Source organism: Mobula birostris, chromosome 1 (genome assembly GCF_030028105.1).
Source record: "Mobula birostris isolate sMobBir1 chromosome 1, sMobBir1.hap1, whole genome shotgun sequence".
NCBI lineage: Eukaryota > Metazoa > Chordata > Chondrichthyes > Myliobatiformes > Myliobatidae > Mobula > Mobula birostris.
In genome coordinates this window covers 223,152,534-223,167,209 of record NC_092370.1, presented here as the reverse complement: position 1 = coordinate 223,167,209, position 14,676 = coordinate 223,152,534, and the positions used below count along the sequence as shown (strand labels likewise).

At 41.7% G+C, this 14,676-nt stretch overlaps 1 protein-coding gene across 3 annotated transcripts in view; it reads right to left on the bottom strand.

The window, feature by feature from the left end:
• Positions 1-14,676, bottom strand: part of brf1b (BRF1 general transcription factor IIIB subunit b) — a 460,829-nt gene that overhangs the window by 189,398 nt on the left and 256,755 nt on the right. For all 3 annotated transcript variants that reach the window (XR_011887761.1, XM_072272380.1, XM_072272371.1), the window contains exon 6: positions 8,213-8,362. Coding sequence is in view for 2 of the 3 variants with exons in the window: in XM_072272380.1 (XP_072128481.1) it covers positions 8,213-8,362 (150 nt within the window). In the remaining variant the exon portion in view is untranslated. The remainder of the gene's footprint in view (positions 1-8,212; positions 8,363-14,676) is intronic.

The following is a 14,676-nucleotide window of genomic DNA, read 5'->3' as shown; positions in this document are numbered from 1 at the left end:
GGGTGCTCCAGTTTCCTCCCACATTCTAGACATACAGGTTAGGGTTATAGAGTTGTGGGCATGCTACGTCGGTGCTGGAAGCATGGCGACTCTCAGCATCCTCAGACTGTGTCAGTTGTTGATGCAAACTACGCATTGCACTGCATATTTTGATATATATGTGACAAATAAAGCTAATTTTTAATTTGTAATTAAAGACAGAAATGACCTGATCGTATTGTATTTCCTGTATATATTTTTTATGAATAGAGCTTAATTTTAAAAATAAAAAATCCTCTCAATTACTATCAGTAGTGAATTCTATATTTTCAACATGTACTGGGAGAAGACTTTTTTCTGAATTCCCCATGGGATCTATGAGAAATTATTTTATATTTATGATCCCTGGCCTTGCTTTAACAAATAAGAGGAAACAACCTCTTCACACTTACCCTGTCAAATCCTCTTTATAATTCACACTAAACTTACAAAGGCACACATCAGCCTTTACAAATCAAAGCCATTTTAGTTTTCCCTGATGCAGTAAATTCAGATTTTTGGAATAAGATAGATGAATGAATAGAACAAAAATAGAACAAACATTGGTAAGATCTCATTATGGCCACAAAGTGACCAAGACAGAAAAATTCTAATGTCCCTGATGTTTCAGAAGGGTGGACAGAAAAAACCGTAAGACCATAAAACATAACAGCAGAAGTACTCCATTTGGCCTAATCAAGTCTGTTCTGCCATTCCCATAACTAATTTATTTTTCCTCTCAACCCTATTCTCCTGCCTTTCCTGATAACCTTTCACCCCCTTACTAATCAAGTTCTTATCAACCTTCAAACATACCCAATGACTTGGCCTCCACAGCCGTCTGTGGCCGTGAATTCCACAGACTCGCATCCATATCATTAAAGAAATTCCTCCTCATCTCTGTTCTAAACGGTTTCCTTCTATGCTGAAGCTGTGCCCTCTGGTCCTAGACTCTCCCACTATTGGAAACCTCTTCTGCATATCTACTCTATCGAGGGCTTTCAATATTCAGTAGGTTTAACATGAGATACCCCCTTCAGCACAGGCCCTATGGCCCACGATGTTCTTTTAAGTTCCAGCAAGCGCAGTTCCAGAGCCATCAAGCACTCCTCATATCCTAACCATTAATTCTCCGGATTATACTTGTAAAACCCTCCTCTCAACCTTTTCTATTGTCAGCACATCCTTTCTTCAATAGGGGTCCCAAAACTACTCAACAATACTCCAAATGTGGTCTGATTAGTGCCTTATACAGCCTCAGCATTATATCCTTGCTTTTATATTCTAGTCCACTCGAAATGATTGCTAATGTTGCATTTGGGAAAGGAGCTGGAGTAGTCTTTCTTTACAGCACTGAGAAATCATCTGAGCACAGAAGATCAAGATGTAGCATTGACACACAAGAGACTGCAGATACCAGAATCTGAAGCAACAAAATGCTCATTGGATCATGCAGCATCTCTGCGGGGGGAAATGGAGAATTGACATTTTAGGTTGATTGAAATGAGAAACAGAAAGGCCACCTGCGAGGAACTATACTGCAGCACAGTATACAAAATTAACAAATAATAGAAACACATTTCAATAATCATGGGTAACAGTTTGTATAAACTGGACAAGTCAAGTTGGCAAAGGCAGTCTTGAGGATGCGCTTACAGAGTATTCAGGACTCTTGATAAGGTGTACAAGATGATAAGAGGCATAAATCGAAAAGAGGCATAAATCAGAGAATTTTACCCAGGGTGTAAATGGCTAACACGAGAGAGCATAATTTTAAAGTGATTGATACAGTATAATTTTAAAGTATAGAATGGAAGTCTGGATTATTTTTTTTTACACAGAGAGTGGTGGGTGTGTGAAATGCGCTGCCAGGGATAGTGATAGAGGCAGATACATTAGGGACGTTTAAGAAACCATAAGACATATGAGCAGAATTAGGCCATTCGGCCCATAATGCTTCATCTGACATTCCATCATGACTAATTTATTTTCCCTTTCAACCTCAGTTTTCTGCCTTCTCTCTGTAGCTTTTGACACCTTAACTAATCAAGAACCTATCAACCACCACTTTAAATATACCCAATAACTTGGCCTCCACAGCCATCTGTGGCAATGAAATCACCACCCCTGGCAAAAGAAATTCCTCCTCATAGAAACTCTTAGGCACACAGATGATAGAAAAATAGAAGGCTATGTGTGAGGGAAGGGTTTGATTGATCTTACAGTAGGTTAAAGGACAGCACAACATCATGGGCTGAAGGGCACATACTGTCTGCAATGTTCTCTGTTCAATGTTTCTGTTGTGGAAAAGACCAGGGGACAGGGTATCTTTGAAGCTGTCATTTGCAATGAGATTAATCAGGATCATTGGGAAGAGAATGATTAGAATGCTATAATTAGAAGATTATAGCTGAGAGCTTGATGAAAGGATAGGTAGGAAGGCAAAGAGGATGGTGTTGCTCTGTTGGTAAAAACTGAAATCAAATCATTAGAAAGAGATGACATAGGGTCAGAAGGTATTCATTGTGTATAGAGCTAAGGAACTGTAAGAGTAAGAAGACCCTGATGAGAGTTATATCCAGACCCCCACACAGTAGTAAGGATGTGGCCTCCAAATTATAATGAGAGATAGAAAATGTATGCCAAGATGGCAATGTTACCATAGACGTGGGGGACTTCAATATGCAGGTAGATTGGGAAAATCAGGTTGGTGCTGGATTCAAGAAGGGGAAATATCTAGAGTGCCCACGAGATGACTTTTTAGAGCAGTTCGTGGTTGAGCCCATCAGAGGATCAGCTATTGCAGACTGGGTGCTGTGCAATGAACCAGAATTGATTACAGAGCTTAAGGTAAAAGAACCCTTAGGGAATTTGATCATATCATCAAATTCACTGCGAACCTTGATAAGGAGAAATAAAAGTCAGGTCTATCAGTATTACAGTGGCGTATAGGGAATTACAGAGGCATAAAAGAAGAGCTGCCAGAATTGACTGGAAAAGAACACTGGCAGGGATAATAGCAGAGCAACAATAGCCAGCTCCAACACCAGCAATTTCTGGAAGCAATTTGGAGGGTACAGGATATACATCAAAAAGAGGAAGAAATATTTTAAAGGAAAGATGACACAATCATGACTAACAAGAGAATTCGAAGTCAACATAAAAGCCAAAGAGAGGGCATATAATAGAGCAACAATTAGTGGGAAGTTAGAGGATTGGGAAGCTTTCAAATTACCAACAGAAGGCAACTAAAAAAGTCACTAAGAAGGTAAAAATGGAATATGAGAGTAAGCTGGCCAATAATATTAAAGAGGATAGCAAACAATTCTTCAGATGCATGAAGTGTAAAAGAGACGCAAGAGTGAACATCGGACTGCTGGAAAATGATGCTAGAGAGCAATCCTACCGAAGGGTCTCGGCCCAAAAAGCCACTGTACTTTTTTCCTAGATGCTGCCTGGCCTGCTGAGTTCTTCCAGCATTTTGTGTGTATTGCTTGGATTTCCAGCATTTGCAGATTCTCTCTTGTTTCTGGAGAGGTAGTAATGAGGGATGATGAAATGGCAGAAGAACTGAGTAAGTATTTTACATGAGTCTTCACTGTGGAAGACACTAGCAGTGTGGTGGAATTTTCAGGTGTCAGGGGGCATGAACAGTGTGAAGTTACCATAACTGAACAGAAGGTTCTTAGGAAATAGAAAGGTGCGAAGGTAGATAAGTCAACATGACCAGCTGGTGTGCACCCCAAGGTTCTGAAAGAGATGGCAGAAGAGATCGTGGAGGCATTAGTAATGATCTTTCAAGAATCATTAGATTCTGGAATGGTTTCAGAAGACTGTAAAATTGCAGATGTCACTCCACTCTTCAAGAAGTGAGAGAGACAGAAGAAACAAAACTATAGGCCAGTTAGTCTGTCCTCAGAGGGTGGGAAGATGTTGGAGTCGATTATTAAGGATGAGGTCTCAGGATACTTCGAGGAACATGATAAAATAAATCGTAGTCAACATGACTTCCTCAAGGGAAAATCTCACCTGACAAATCTGTTGGAATTCTTTGAAGAAATAACAAGCAGGATAGACAAAGTAAAATTGGTTGATGTTGTGTACTTGGATTTTCAGAAGGCCTTTGACAAGTTGTCACACCTTAGGCTGCTTAACAAGCTACGAGCCCATGGTATTACAGGAAAGATTCTAGCATGGATCAAACGGTTGCTGATTGGCAGGAGGCAAACAGTGGGAATAAAAGCCATTCCAGGATTGAATGGCTTGCCATATGAAGCATGTTTGGTCGCCCTGGGCCAGTATTCACTAGAATTCAGAAGAATGATTAAAAACCCATTGAATGGCGAAAGGCCTTGATAGAGTGGATGTGGAGAGGATGTTTCCTACAATGGGAGTGTCTAGGACCAGAGGACACAGCCTCAGGATAGAGAGGCGTCCTTTTAGAATGGAGGTGAGGAGGAATTTCTTTAGACAGAGAGTGGTGAATCTGTGGAATTCTTTGCCACAAACACCTGTGGAGGCCAATTCTTCATGTATATTTAAGGCAGAGGTTGATGGATTCTTGATTGTTCAGGGCATGAAGGAATATGGGGAGCAGGCAGGAGATAAATATTGGATCAGCCATCATGAAATGGCGGAGTAAACTTGATGGGCCAAATGGCTTAATTCTGCTAAAATATCTTATAGTCTAATTCCACATTCAGTTTGAGAATTGGTCTGAAACCAGTGACTTGACAAATACGTTATTGAAGCTTTGGAGACAGGGTTGGCTAAAGAGGACAGGGAAACATATATTTAAAGATAAGATAGAAGTTAAGTAGTGGCAGTTTGCAACATTTAAGAGAAATTTGGATAAGTACATGGATGAGAGGGGTATGGAGGGATATGGTCCAGTTATGGGTCAATGGGATTAGACAAAATAACAGGTTGGCACAGATGAGATGTGCCAAAGAGCCTGATTCTGTACTGTATTGCTCTATGACTTTATGAGAAAATATTTCACGTTTCTCAATAAAAATTATTTCCCATGGAGAAGTAAAGAGAACCCCTCCATGGCAAGCTAAAATATTGACAAGGATGGTATTAAACTGAAAGAAAAAGCATAGAGCATTGCAATGATTAGTGGTTGACCAGAAGATTGATAAATGCTTGCAGCCAATAAAGAATATCTAAAGAAGATGTCAGAGGGAGAAAATAGATTATCTGAACACATTAGCAAGAAACATCAAAAACTGACAGTCAGAGATTTAACAAGGATATAACATGAGATCACTTAAAGTAAATGTTTGTCCCTTAGAGGAAGAGATGGGGGATTAATAAAGGGAAATAGGAAATTGCACAGCCTTTGAACAAATATTTAGTATTCATCATAGAAGATACAAAAAGCCTGACTGTACTGTATGACTAGGTTAAAAAGAGAAATATTTAAATGAAATCTGAAGGGGATCTTCTTCATTCAGTGGGTGGTGTAAGGGTGAAACAAGCTGCCAATGGAAAAGTTTGGATAAGCACATGAATAGGAGGGTATTGAGGGCAATGGTCGAGGTGTGGGTCATTGGGACTAGGAAGAATTACGGTTCAGCACAGAATAGATGTCTGTGCTGTCACACTCTATGACTCTATATCAGAAAATCAATGAGCAAAAATAATTAGCATCACTGAAGAAGCAACGTAAAGCACTAAGACTGAATGTTTGGCAACCAATTTCAACACCAAAAACTAAAGACCAGCATGCTAGAATCTGAAGGAGTAGTGGCTGCTGAGAGATTGAATGAATTGCTTGAGATCTTCCAAAATTTCCTCAGTTCTGAAAAGACTGCATTCAACTGAGTCTGGAAATTGGATGCAAAACTGTCTCAGTAGGAAGAGGCAGTGGTAGCAGAGGAAGGTTCTTTTTTAATCAGATTTCAGTGATGTTCTGCATGGATTAATGCTGGGTTGCCTTTTGACATATGTTTTAATGATAGGGATGAGAATATTGTTCATGATACGAATGAGATATGGATAAGATTTAATGAGATGGTGGCATGATTACTAAGTTTGCAGATGACACCAAATTAGTGTGTGGTGACAGAGGTTAAGGTTGTCCAAGATTAAAGCAGGCTCCAGATCAACTAGAAAGATAAGATTAGGTTTATTTGTCACATGTACATTGAAATACTGAAACATGCAGCGAAATGTACTATTTGTGTCAGTGACCAACATAGTCTGAGGATATGTTAATAGGAGCCCACAATTGTCCCCAACGTAAAATGCCCACGACTTATTAACCCTAAACCTAAATCATGTATCATTTGAACATGTGCGGAAACCAGAGCGCCACAGTAGCTGAGGGACCAATTTCTCATCGATAACCCATGGAAATCATTTCTGCACCTTTTTCGCTGCCTTCCCATCCTTGGTTCACAATGCTTCCAATCTGATAGATAGGTTAGTATAAGTTTAATGTTCCAAGTTAACTTGAGATTCATTTTCTTGCAGGCAATTACAGGAAAAAGTAAAGAAATAAATAAATAGAGTTTACAAAAAAATATATACACAAGTAAAGATGACCAACAACCAATGTGCAAAAGAAGACAAACTTCAAAATGTTGAGAACATGAGTTGTAGGCAGTCCTTGAAAGTGAGTCTGTAGGTTATAACCATATAACAATTACAGCACGGAAACAGGCCATCTCGGCCCTTCTAGTCCGTGCCGAACTCTTACTCTCACCTAGTCCCACCGACCTGCACTCAGCCCATAACCCTCCATTCCTTTCCTGTTCATATAGCTGTCCAATTTAACTTTAAACGACAACATCGAACATGCCTCAACCACTTCTGCTGGAAGCTCGTTCCACACAGCTACCACCCTCTGTGTAAAGAAGTTCCCCTTCATGTTACCCCTAAACTTTTGCCCTTTAACTCTCAACTCATGTCCTCTTGTTTGAATGTCCCCCACTCTCAATGGAAAAAGCCTATCCACGTCAACTCTATCTATCCCCCTCATAATTTTAAATACCTCTATCAAGACCCCCTCAACCTTCTACGTTCCAAAGAATAAAGACCCAACTTGTTCAACCTTTCTCTGTAACTTAGGTGATGAAACTCAGATAACATTCTAGTAAATCTTCTCTGTACTCTCTCTATTTTGTTGACATCTTTCCTATAATTCGGTGACCAGAACTGTACACAATACTCCAAGTTTGGCCTCACCAATGCCTTATACAATTTCAACATTACATCCCAACTCCTATACTCAATGCTCTGATTTATGAAGGCCAGCATACCAAAAGCTTTCTTCACCACCCTATCCACATGAGATTCCATCTTCAGGGAACTATGCACCATTATTCCTAGATCCCTTTGTTCTACTGCATTCTTCAATGCCCTACCATTTACCATGTATGTCCTATTTTGATTAGCCTTACCAAAATGTAGCACCTCACATTTATCGGCATTAAACTCCATCTGCCATCTTTCAGCCCACTCTTCTAACTGGCCTAAATCTCCCTGCAAGCTTTGAAGACCTACATCATTATCCACAACTCCACCTATCTTAGTATCATCTGCATACTTACTAATCCAATTTATCACACCATCATCCAGATCATTAATGTATATGACAAACAACATTGGACCCAGTACAGGTCCCTGAGGCACACCACTAGTCACCAGTTGTGGAATCAGTTCAGTGTTGAGGTGAGTAAAGATGTCCACACCGTTTCAGGACCTGATAGCTGAAGGGTAATAACTGTCCCGAATCTGGTGGTATGGTACCTCCTGCCAGATGGTAGCAGTGGGAAGAGAGCATGGCCTGGATGACTGGGGTCCTAGGTAATGGATGGTACTGGTAGCACTTAATGTAAATGAACTCAATGGTTTACATGACCTTGTCCTGATGCAGGATCTCAGTCACAAACATTGATCATCCTATTGCCTCCATGACCTAGTTCTTCCAGCAGTTTGCTTTTTGCTCCAGACAATTGACCTCTTTAATTTTTTAGTTGAGCTTGCATAAGAGAACTCCAGGAAATAGAGTTGCTGTCGGGATGGTAACAGAGATGATGAAGGTATTGGAGAGTGAAGGGGAGATGAGGATTGGGGAGGGGGAAAGAGGAAGGGGCAAAGGTGAGAGTGACTGTGAAACAAAAAGAACAAGGGGTAAGGTGAAGGGTTAAGGTAAGAGTGAGGGTGATGGACATGGGTGAAGTACCTGCTCCGCAAAGACCCGAAGGCCGCCGGCCTGTGTGCATCCAGTCTCTCTTCATCCTCTGTAACAGCCGCAGGGCAGTCATTGACACCTCGTGATTCCTATTGCCAAACTCCAGCATATGCGCAAACCGGGGAATGTATAAACATGGATCTGTAGGAAAAGGGAGGAATGTTAGACTGGGGAGGGACTGGTGAAGACCAACAACAGAGTAGTTGGAGTAAGGAAATGTGCTACGATCGAGACTCTCAGATATTGCCCCCAAAAAAGCAGAACTGGAACAATCAGAACAGAATCTGGTTTATTATCACTGACTTATGTTGTGAAATTTATTACTGCATAGCGGTACTGTGCAATACATAAAAAATTACTATGTCTCAATTATATATGTGTGCGTGTATTATAGAACTATATAATTGTATATACAGTTTCTTCCTCTCCAACAACAGATTTCAGAACTCTCCATGAACCCATGAATCCTACCTTGCTATTTCTCTTTTGCACTATTTATTATATTTTCTATTACAACTTGCAGTAATTTTTGTTTCGCACTGTACCAAAGCTTCACAACAACAAATTTCATGACATGGATAGCAGTGATAATAAACTTAATTTTCATTCTGATTTTAAATCTTTTGTTTTGTAGCAGCAGTACAGTTTAAAGACATAAAAATACAAAAATATGCAAGTAGTGCAAAGAAAAAGAATAGTGAGGCAGTGTTCATGGACCTTTCAGAAATCTGATAGTGGAGGAGAAGAAGTTTTTCCTGAATCATTGAATATGTGTCTTAAGCCTCTTGCACCTCACACAGATGGTAGCAATGAGAAGGGGGCATGTCCCGAATGGTGAGGATAATGAAGATCAGTGAGATGGTGAGAATGACGGAGATTAGTGAGATGGTGAGGATGATGGAGATTAGTGAGATGGTGAGATGGTGAGGATGATGGAGATTAGTGATATGGTGAGGATGATGGAGATTAGTGAGATGGTGAGGATGATGGAGATTAGTGAGATGGTGAGGATGATGAAGATTAGTGAGATGGTGAGGATGATGGAGATTAGTGATATGGTGAGGATGATGGTGATTAGTGAGATGGTGAGGATGATGGAGATTAGTGAGATGGTGAGGATGATGGAGATTACTGAGATGGTGAGGATGATGGTGATGATGAAGGAGATTAGTGAGATGGTGAGGACGATGAAGATTAGTGAGATGGTGAGGACGATGGTGATTAGTGAGATGATGAGGATGATGGTGTTTAGTGAGATGGTGAGGATGATGGTGTTTAGTGAGATGGTGTGAATGATGGTGATTAGTAAGATTAGTGATAGATCCTGCCTTCTTGAGGCACCACTACAATGTCAGCATTCATTCTGAGAGGACTGGAATATAGCAGCAAGGATGTAATGCTGAGGCTTTGTAAAATGAATTCAACGGTGGGGAAGGTTGTGTCCATGATAGAGCTGGCTGAGTCTACAACCCTCTGCAGCCTCTTGTGATCCTGTGCATTAGCGCCTCCATACCAGGCTGTTGTGCAAGCAAACACCAGTTCTCCCTCAGTTCCCTGCCCTTGCTGACATATTCACATCTTATTCCTGTCACTGCATGCTTCCATAGAAATATCTTCGGTAGAGATCACTCAGATAGTGCAAGGATGATTGGCAAGTATGGAACAAAGCACAATGTCACCTTTATCAAAATAAGAGAAGCACAATCGAACCCCACCATATGAATGACAGAACTAGAAACTAATTTAATTATTTAAATTAAAATTAGTCTCAATGAATTCTTCAACCTTGAAGGAAGAATACAGAGTTAGTGACAGGCTTCATAGCATGTTGAGGAACAGAGGGCCCTCCCACAGTTGCTGTGCAAGTTGATAGTGTGGTTAAGAAGGTGTATGATGTGTTGGCCTTCATTAGTTGCGGGATTGAGTTCAAGAGCTGCGAGGTAAAGCTGCAGCTCTATAAAACTCTGGTTTGACCACACTTGAAATATTGTGTTCAGTTTTGGCCGCTTCCTTGATATCAAGATTCCCTAGAATATTACCAGACCCCTCCCTGATCTCACTACCCTCTGTGTCCTTCTTGGTGAATACAAATGTGAAGTACTCAGTTTACCACTTCTACCGCCTCTGATTGAAGAGATAACTTTCCTTTGTCCTTGAGTGGGCCTACCCTCTCCCTACTTACTCTCTTTTTTTTTAATATATGCACAAAATGCCTTGGGATTCTCTTTAATCCTACCCACCAAGGTTGTCTTGTGACCCCTTTTCACCCTCCTGATTCCCAGCTTCAGTTCTCGCCTGCTTCCTCCAGGGCTCTGACTGATATCAGTTTTCTAAACCTCTCTATTTTGCAACACCTCTTGTCATCCAAGGTTCCCGAATCTTCCTGTCTCGTCCTTGTTCTTTGCAGAAACTTTACAGCACAGTAAAGGCCCACCAGTCTACGATGTTGTGCCAATATTTGAACCTAACCCACGATCAATCTAACCCTCCCTCCCACATAGCCTTCCATTTTTCTATTCTCCATGTGCCAATCTAAGAGTTTATTAATGCCTATCGAAGAGTTTCTTTAAAATACCTGATGAAATAGCCCCTATCAGACCCCTGGCAGTGTGTTCCACTCTGTGTAAAACAATCGACCTCTGACATCCCTTCTATACTTTCCATCAAACACCTTGAAATTATGCCCCCCCCCCCTTATGTTAGCTATTTCTGCCCTGGGAAAAAAAAGTCTCTGGCTATCCACTATTAGAGCTGTACTTGAGAATGTCACACTCAATTACAACATTATTCAAAAATACTGATCTGCAGAAACTGCTAAAGCCAACCACAAGCAGAAGAGGAAAGTAACACATTGACGTAATGTTTAGGACAGACTGTACAAAAGCAGCAGAAACAGACTGATGCCGCATTCTATAACAATAACACATATGTCTGTCTTTTATTTCTCCCAATGCTTTTCCACTTCCATCTAGCTTTTGAGATGGGGCAAAATCTGAGCTCTACTTTAACTTTCGTTGAAGTTATTTAATTTTCAAATACTTGCCCTGAAGATTTGGTCTGCTGCTAAGTAAATTGCAAGAGTTCACACAACACACAGAACACACATACATTTTGTTGTGTAATCTCTTGCAACCTACCAAGGAACTGTGGAAAGAAATAAACAGCTGATGTTTCCGGCCGAAACCCTTCATCACGACTGGAAAGGAAAGGGGAAGAAGCCAGAATAAGAAGGGAGAGGAAGGAGGACAAGCTGGCAGGTGATAGGTAAGATCAGGTGAGGAGGAATGTGGGTGGGTGGGGATGTAGTGAGAAACTGAGAGATGATAGATGGAAAAGATAAAGGGTTGAAGAAGAAGGAATATAACAGGAGAGAAGAATGGACCATGGGAGAATGGTAAGGAGGAGGGCACCAGAAGGAGGTGATGGGCAGGTGAGGAGAAGAGAAGGGACAAGAGGGGGACCAGAATGGGGAATGAAAAGAGAGAAGGGGAAGGAGACAGAGATTACACAATTAGGATTTGAAAGTTATACAACTGCTAGAGTATCATGATCGAATGGATTTTCATTCAACACCTCCATTATTGTACTGGCTCGTTCTCAGGGGCTGAGACCCTCTGGTAAGTCTGCCCCATCTGACTTGACATAACTATGAATGATATGAGAACATAAGCATGTGACAATATCCAGTGCTGTTGCACCGCAAATCCCCAGCGAATTCGTTTGCCAGCAGAAGAGGTTGGACGTATTTGTGGAACTGTTTTGCTCAACAGCTTCTCAGACTGATGACAGGATTTTCAGAATCACTCTGACACCAGCTGCTCTTTGCATCAGATTGTAGCCGGAACAGGAAGAGACTGTGCAAGGGATTAGAGGGGGATGAGCGAGTGCAAGTGATCCGTCGAGTGAGAGCGCACATCACATTAGGCCCAAATATTCTGTTGCTAATGAATGGCATCACGTGTCTGTTAAAAGGAGCAGAGCTGTGGGTTGAGTTTGGAGAGCTGGTTTCATGTCTCTGCAATGCAGATTCTGAACTGTCAACCAAAGTCCAAACAACACACACACACACACACACACACACACACACACAATGCTATTGCAGCAGAAGAGAACTTATTAAATGGCATCTTAGCGAAACAGATTAAAATAAACTAATAAACTCTGGTTAGACCATAATTGGAATATTCTATTCAGTTCATTATAGAAGGACGTGGAATCTTTGGAGAGGGTGTAGAGGAGATTTACCTGGGTTAGTGTAGTGCTGTAGTGCTCTATGACTGTAAAATTACAGGCAGACCAAAGTCAGGCAACCTGGGTCTCCATCTCCCTGTAGCACAGTAGAGTGAATTAGCCCTCAATGCCAGAGCTCTCCAGGGGCACCCAGTTCCACTGGATGCTACTGACATGGCATATGTCTGCCAATGATCATTAGGAATTTGAAGAACTACCCCCTCTTCTTATCAAAGTGAATTGGATCGGCATATTGGCCGTCCTGACACACTGGACTGGCCCACCATCCCAATTTAGTAGGGTTGCCAATCTTTAAGACTGACCTGAAATTATAGGAACTGATAATTAGACAGATTCAGATATATTTATCACATGTACATTGAATCATACAATGAAACTGATCGTTTGTTTTATCAGCACAACCTAAGGATGTCCTGTTTACTGCTACAAACAAGCAAGGAGAAAAACCATGAATCTTAAACAACAGCATTTCTCCCAACAGATATGTTAGGCAAATGATGGTAGGGATCACAGATAATGCAGTTAGCAGGAGGTTACCTGATGAAACCTCAAAGTTCATTGTTCAAAGTAAATTTATTATCAAAGTATGCATATGTTACCATGTACTACTTTGAGGTATATTTTCTTACAGGCATTTACAGGAAGAAATTAAAATAGAATTTTATGAAAAACTATACATAAATGGACAAAGACTGACAAACAGCCAACGTGCAAAGGAAAGCACACTGTACAAATAAAAAATACTCTGAACAAGAGATGTAAAAAATCCTTAAAAGTGATCCTGTGGATTGTTGTGTAGGGTAATGTATATAATTCACAATCACCAACATTGAGTTGGGTTCACTTTAAGAGGCTAGTCTGATGAAATGGCGTAATTATGTGAAGTTCTGCTACTGTGCTTCGTGTTCAGTTTTCGGAGTACAATAAATGAGTTGTTATGGCTTTTCTTAAACATAAAATGCCTCACATCATTTATTTGTGAAAGCCTATAGTAGAATCAGTTGCGAGTTGTGGTGAGTGAAGTTATCCACTCTGGTTCAGGAGCCTGATAGCTCTGGAACCCGGTGGTGTGGGACCTAAGGCTTCTGCACCCCCCAGCCTGATGGTAGAAGCCAGAACACATTCAATCAAGAGCTAGCAACCTTAATTCCCAGGAGGGCTGAATTGCGAAGTAGTGTGTGTATGGAAGAATGGACCCCTGTTTGCTCTCTGCAGGAGAATGAAGGGAACATTAAGGTTTGTATATAAACGGGAGCATAAAAAATACAGAACTTCTCCTTGGATTGCTCCAAGACTGAGTGTCCTGTCAAACAACATCAGGCGGTTTCAAATGACAAGCTGTGCCTGGGCTGCAATGAGCCTTTTCTGATGTCACACTCACTTCCTTCATTTTCCTGATACTATAATGTTCGCTTTCAAATGTCTGCGTGGTCAGACCTGCCGCCAGCTCCAACACTAGCAATTTCTGGAGCCCAAATTCAGCTTCCACCTCAATGAACACCCTGTTTCACTTTATGAATGACATTTTGTCTATTTAGTTTCTGCAGCACAGAAACAAGTTTTAGGATCATTCTCTGGCCCACCATCAAGCTTTCTAGCCCAGCCAAGGTACTTGTATCACGAGCGAGGTCATGAACCCTGCCTGAGTTTTTACTCCCTCAACCCTGCAGTGATTAAAGCCATTTTTAACCAGGCTGAACCATGAGGGCTGACAACACTGAAATCTCTGTGCTTATTCATTGCCATAGCAGTCCGCTCCGGCTGATCAACATGTACGCCTCCCCCGTGCGGAGCGAGCGGCTGGCCGTCTTCGAGCAGCTCCCACAGCTGCTGGTGACGACCCAGCCGGTCGTTCTGGCCGGAGACTTCAATTGCACCATTGATGCGGCTGGAGGACCCGGCAGTGCCGACGGCAGGCTAGACAGTACCTCTAGACTCCTGAGGGAAATGGTGAAGACAGTCAAGCTGCGCGACGCCTTTGGCACCCCCACAGGTGGAGCACAGCCGCAAGCGACCTGGACACGATCGGACGGCTCAGCCCGCTCCCGGATCGACTTCCTCTTCCTGTCTGAGTCCCTCACGGTCAGGTCCACCGACGTCACGCCGGTGTTCTTCTCTGACCACTGCCTTCTGAGAGCCACCTGTCACTTACAGGAGGACCAGAAGGCAGGCAGGGGGACGTGGAAGCTGAACGTAAAACTGCT